Source organism: Bos mutus, chromosome 29, assembly GCF_027580195.1.
Source record: "Bos mutus isolate GX-2022 chromosome 29, NWIPB_WYAK_1.1, whole genome shotgun sequence".
In the NCBI taxonomy this organism is placed as follows: Eukaryota; Metazoa; Chordata; class Mammalia; order Artiodactyla; family Bovidae; genus Bos; species Bos mutus.
Genome location: NC_091645.1, coordinates 21,783,727 through 21,789,726, shown reverse-complemented (window position 1 = coordinate 21,789,726; position 6,000 = coordinate 21,783,727). Strand labels below are relative to the sequence as shown.

General features: G+C 50.4%; 1 protein-coding gene across 1 annotated transcript in view; it reads left to right on the top strand.

Annotated features, from left to right (window-relative positions):
• Positions 1-663: 663 nt before the first annotated feature.
• SLC17A6 (solute carrier family 17 member 6) overlaps positions 664-6,000 on the top strand; it is a 38,717-nt gene continuing 33,380 nt past the window's right edge. The window contains exons 1-3 of the mRNA XM_005891267.3: positions 664-749; positions 3,367-3,619; positions 5,229-5,347. Of these exons, the coding sequence (XP_005891329.1) occupies positions 664-749; positions 3,367-3,619; positions 5,229-5,347 (458 nt within the window). The remainder of the gene's footprint in view (positions 750-3,366; positions 3,620-5,228; positions 5,348-6,000) is intronic.

The window sequence follows — 6,000 nt, the reverse complement described above, 5'->3', positions numbered from 1 at the left end:
AGAGCAGCAAGCTTTCTCCATCTTAATTCGACTCTACCGCAGAGCAGAGTTTGCGCTGGCGTGATGGGAGGAGATCATGGGCAAGAAGGAAAAACTAACAGCAGCATCGCTCACCTGAGACCTAAGATGCTCCCATGAGTTTCGGAAGTGCTCTGCTCCTTACAGCAAAGGTACCATTTTAAAAAGTACTATTCTTTTGACTTCGTCCTTACACAAGGGTTCTGTGATATTTCCACCCGCGTTAGAGAGGCCGAGGGTTTGTCAGCAACAAGGCTTTTAAAACCGAGGACTTATATTGTTTTCGAGTGGACTGACTTCCAGGACAAGGATTCATCTGCACCCGCTCAAATACCATGGCACTGCGTGCGCCCTTTGCCACCGGATCCTCCCCTTCCAATGAGACTTTCTGATTGTGTCTACCAACTCTCCTATTAGGAAACCCGTGGGTTGCATGCAGCTATTCTGTTGTATTCTCGTTCTCACTCTCCCTCCCCTCTCTCACTCGCACTCTAGCAAGAGGCACACCGATACCATTCTGCTGAGGAGGGGAAAAAAAAAAAAACCTACAACTACCTTAAGCGATTAAGACAATATGCGCAACTCTCGCCTTTCATAGCGATCTCTATGTAAATCTGGCAAGAGCCGACACCAAGCTTTGCAAGAATGGAGTCGGTAAAACAAAGGATTTTGACCCCAGGAAAAGAGGGGCTAAAGAATTTTGCTGGAAAATCCCTCGGCCAGATCTACAGGTAAGGGAAAGCAAACCTATGTTTGCCTGGGACTCAGCAGGAAAAAAAATCTGCAGAGCTATTTCCTTAAACCCTGGTTGCTTAGAGATTGTAATACGATCAGAAAATCTTTCTTTTTGCTCATTGCTGAAGTGAGGCTGCTCTGGAAACCTACTTATTAATTCAGGAATGTTGCACTAAATTAACCTGTCTGCTGTTTGTGTGTGTGTGTGTGTGATTTTTGCTTTGGTACCTGCAGATTCTTGTCCTTTCCTACTGAGGATTTATCCTTTTTACAATTGAGAAATGACCTGCACCTGTTCAAAGAGCCTTTCTTTTGTTGCTTATAGTGACACCAAATTAAATTCCTTTAATGCAGAAAAAGGAATAAAGAACACACCACCTAAAAAATTAATAAAATTCTGAAGAGTAGTGGCAGAAAGAAAGCTGGGTCTTAGTTGCAAAACCACTTGAGTGGAGAATCCCCCAGTGAAATCTTCCTTCTGTACTGAAGGAATAATCAAAATATATCAATAATTGATAGCAGAAGCAGTTCCTCTTTTTAAATCTGAAACAATGTATGTGTATTTTTAATTATTTGATCTCTCTTAGATGTCTATTTCTTGTGTGGGAAATATCACAGTGCTTTTAAGAAGAGCCATAATAATAATCAGCCAAATGACTTTGGAAGTATTAGAAATGATTTAAAAATTTAAATCCTCTCTGTAGTCACTGTACTATTCTGTAAATTTTATAACTTTAAATCTGTTCAAGAATATGTAACAAATGCACCTTTTATTAATAATAGGAGCAAAATCAAGAAGAAAGGGCAGAAACAAAAGGAGAAACGATTCTAAGAGAGTGCTAATCTTCAAACTTGATAAATTGAAGCCTTTGGAAATGTATAGGAAATGTAAAGAAAATGACCAATGCACGTCCCAGTTTTCCCAATCTCTCCAGCTCTGGTGGGCTTCTTGTAGGCACCATCATGCACCTATGCGGCAGTAAATACTGCAAGGGCCCTGCAGTTCCACAGATGCCCTGGAAAGAGCTATTCTTTCCCAGCCCAACTGCCATCAGTGGGGAGTTCAGGTGCAGAGTTTAACTTTGCATATATGAGCATATGAAGCCAATGTGAAAAAAAATTTCATTAATGAAACTTTACTCTCCCAAAATAAATACATTGCCATATGCTCTAATGCTGGAATTAGACTTTAGGAATAAGTACTAACATAGCTACAGTTAGCTTTATGATCTATTCCCCAGTTTATATTTTGTAGAATTTGCAAGTCTGATTTTTTTTCCTGGTAGCCTCAAATTGCTTAACAGCTGTCTCCCAAGCTAGGTATTCTTGAAATTGATCTATTTTGCTTTCTCCATGTGTATGAAAATGATTCTGTGTGGCAAGATACATGGTGGATTGGAAAATATCTGCAAATTGTAAACGGAGAGGTTCTTTGTTTAAATATCCATCTCAAAGGTTCACGATGTGTTACCCTTCACATTCCTCTTCTTTTTAATAGAAATTTCACGGATATACTGTGGACCAGAACAGCACTCTCAGCTTCTAGTTAAACCATTCCATCACTCTACTTTCCCCTTCCCCCAAGGACAAAGCCCAGAGCGATTGAATCAGAGGGGTGAAATCTTGTGAAACACTAAACAAGTTAAAAAAAAAAACACACAAACAGAAACATAAATCTGGTGTCTTCTACCTTGATGTGGGACATCTTCCTGGAGTTGATTTGGGGGCGCGTTCGTGTATCTGGGAGTCGCATTGTCTTTGGAAATGGGCCCAGGACATTTTTGGTGTTTGTAACTGAGATAGTAATGACGCAAGATTGTGAATAATTAATTATTCATGTTCTGGCAGTAGGAAGCTTTGGTGTCGGCCATATGCGGCGGAGGCCTTTGTTTCAAACTCGAGTAAAAAGAGGGAAAAGAGTAAGCTGTGTCACAGGAGAGTAAACGTTGAACTGGCATCCTGGGGTTAGAGGAACGGGAAGGGAGAGGGCATGACACTCACGGAGCGTTCGCAGACCTCCCCGTGGACACTGGACGGGACGGGCCTTGGTCCCCGGGGGCTCCCGGGCTCAGCCGGGACGGTATCCCGGCGTCCTCCGTCCGGGGGGGTTTAACTTAGCAGGAAAGGAAGGGGTACGCGGGTGCAGGAGTGTGCCTGGGCCCGCCGCCGCGGAGCAGCCCTCGGGAGACTGGAGGCTGTATGAAAGCGACTCGGGTAGAGCGCTGCAGTTGGGAGGCGTCTACACAGGTGCTGAGAAGGCACCGTTCGGGTCACTCTTCTTTTCCAAACTGCAGACCCCACAGGAAAGTCAGGCCCAGGCGATGGATATGAATCAAGGCACTGTGGGGTGAATCCCCGAGGGAAGGGGCATTGGCTGCCAGAGAAGATAAAATATTGAAAGTTGAAGAGATGCGGCCGCAGGGAGGGAGCTTGGGAGTCCCTGAAGTCTGGTGTGACCCCAGCTCCCTAATTCCTGAGGGTGGGGAAGGCGGTCCGGGCCCTCCTCCCCCAGATATGACGGGTTCCGGGAACTGGGAATGGTCCCGGCGTAGGGGGGGTGGGATGGGGTGCCTAACCCCCAGCGTCCTTGCCTCCCCACGCTGTGCCGCGCAGGGTGCTGGAGAAGAAGCAGGACGCCGGGGAGACCATCGAGCTGACGGAGGATGGCAAGCCCCTGGAGGTGCCTGAGAAGAAGGCGCCGCTGTGCGACTGCACGTGCTTTGGCCTGCCGCGTCGCTACATCATCGCCATCATGAGCGGCCTGGGCTTCTGCATCTCCTTCGGCATCCGCTGCAACCTGGGCGTGGCCATCGTGGACATGGTCAACAACAGCACCATCCACCGCGGGGGCAAGGTGATCAAGGAGGTACGCGACGGCTGGCCCGGTGGTGTCGCAGACCCACTTCACCTGTTTGAGCCTCGCTGTCCCCGCCGAATGCGGAGGGCGTGGTTGCCCCTTCAAGGCCCCCTCTAGCCCTGCCCTTCTAGATGGGGCCGCGGCAATGTTATCGATCCCTGTTTACGTTGGAGCACGCCGCTTCTGTTCTCTGGGCCTTCTTTTTCTCCCCAGCAAAGTGGAAAATAGTAAAGTGGAAAAAGCTCAATAGCTTTTTGAGGATAGAGATTTCATACAAAGAGTTGATCCTTAATACCGTCCGCAAAATCTAAATCGAACTATTTTTCTTTTACCCGGAGGAATAGAGCAGCAGATCAGTTATTATTTCCCCCAACTCCCTACAATTCTCGACCAACATTCTTAATCACCACAATGAAACAAAACCGAAAAACAAATCAAAGCAACTGTGCACACATATGGGCAGTTTTAGCCGAGAGGTCTTTAGGAGCCGCCCTGACTGGCGGACAAAGAAGAGCTTGATAGGCTCAGGGTCACCGGGAATCCAGTCCCGCCCGCCCGTAATCTTACAATGTGCGTTGAGTGGTGCCTAGAGAGAGGGTGGCGGGAGGTCAAAGTCAAGGTCACAGAAAGCCGCGGGTCCGGAGACTTCCTGTAAAGAGACCTGAGAGAATTTAAGTCTGGCAGAGCAAGGGCTGGGGGTTGGGATGATAAATTCGGGATGGGCTGTGGATGGGATACTGTGAGTGCTGATGGGCCCTGGGTTATTCTTGGAGATCCTGCGAAGGGCGTTTGGTTTCAGAATTTTATTCAAAGGGGCAGAAACAGGGTCTCCAGTTTCCCACGCCGAAAAAGGACCTTTTCACCTTTCCTGTGCGGATAGTTAGCCCCGGTTTACTGTAAGGTTCACCTTGGATGGCAAGCCACGCTGGCGAGGGCGGAGTTAGGCTCGGACCTTCAGACACACCCCTCTCCTGCTCTGCAGACTACCCCTGAGCGCCACCTCCGTCTCCACTGATTTCCCCGGTTTCCCTGGGCTTTTCCAAATCTTTCTGGCCCAGGCCCATCCCCACTTTACAGGGACCACCATCCTTCCCACTAGCTCTTCCGACTTCCGCGCGTTTCATCCCAAGCTCCCCACCCCCTCTTCCCTAGCTTTTTCCCAGTTGGGTTCCATTCTCCCAGCGATTCCACCGCTGCAGCCGAATACGTCGGCCTGGGCTACATGGACCCCCGTCAGATGTCTCCGTCCCCCGCCAGCGAACAGAATCTCCTCGTGGAGAGTCATTTCCCAAATTCAAGCCCTGCCGGGTCGTCGTTCATAGAGGGGATCCGACCTGCCAGACAGTTGTCGGGGAGCAAAATCAAGGCGCCCAGATTCGCTATGAATCCATTTCAAACGAGCACGTTTTTCAGTGAAAAGAGGCGTTTCTTCTCTGTAAGAAGGTATAGATTTAATTTTGTTAGGAAACGAACATTAAGCCATCTCCACGACCAGAAGTCAGGGAGTATCTCGGGCGGTGAGGGCCGTTACGCAGAGAACTCCTGATCGTGAATTTCTAGCCCAAAGCCCTGACTAAACGATCTCCCTCCACTTGTTTCTTTTTTCCCTACTCCATAGAAAGCCAAATTCAACTGGGACCCGGAAACCGTAGGGATGATCCACGGTTCTTTCTTTTGGGGCTATATCATCACACAGATTCCAGGCGGCTACATCGCTTCTCGGCTGGCAGCCAACAGGTAAAGCTCCGGGGCCCGACGGGGGCGCAGAGAGGTGGGATTTATACCCCCCGAGGGGTAGCGGAAGCTGGGGCCGGGGCGAGAGCTCCGCGGGACTGGGGAACTCCCGGACGAGGTCTCCTAGTCCCCTGGAATCCACTATCGGGGCTGGAACATGGTGCCTCCTTCCAGAATAAGGCGCCCTCAAGGATGTGGGTGCAGGTTACCGCCGCCCCCTCCCAGCGCGGGTGTAACCGGCTTCTGGTGAAATGGTCGACGTGCCCCGAGGCCTGGTAGGTGCTGAGGCCGGCCGGGGAGCCGGGCAGCTGAGACAGTGCCGCCCGGTGCACAAAGGGTGGGGGCGTCATTGCGCGCCTCTCCTCTCATCCCTCGGGTACCACGGCTCCGTGTGATGCTGACCTCCTGGCAGGGCGCATCGAAAGCCCGCCCAGATGGTGCTCTGGGTCTGCCGGATTTGTTTCTATGGAGCCAGGCGGGATTTCAGGCGCCCCGGGTGCGATTCCACCTGTTAATGAGCTCGGCGGAGTAGGGGCGGGGTGGGGAAGGCGCTCAGCTGCGTCCAGCGCCCTCCAGCCTGGCTGCGGTGGTGACGGCGGCCGGGGTCCTAGCGCCAGCCCTCAAGAGTGCCCCTGCCGGCACCTGCAGAGGCACCC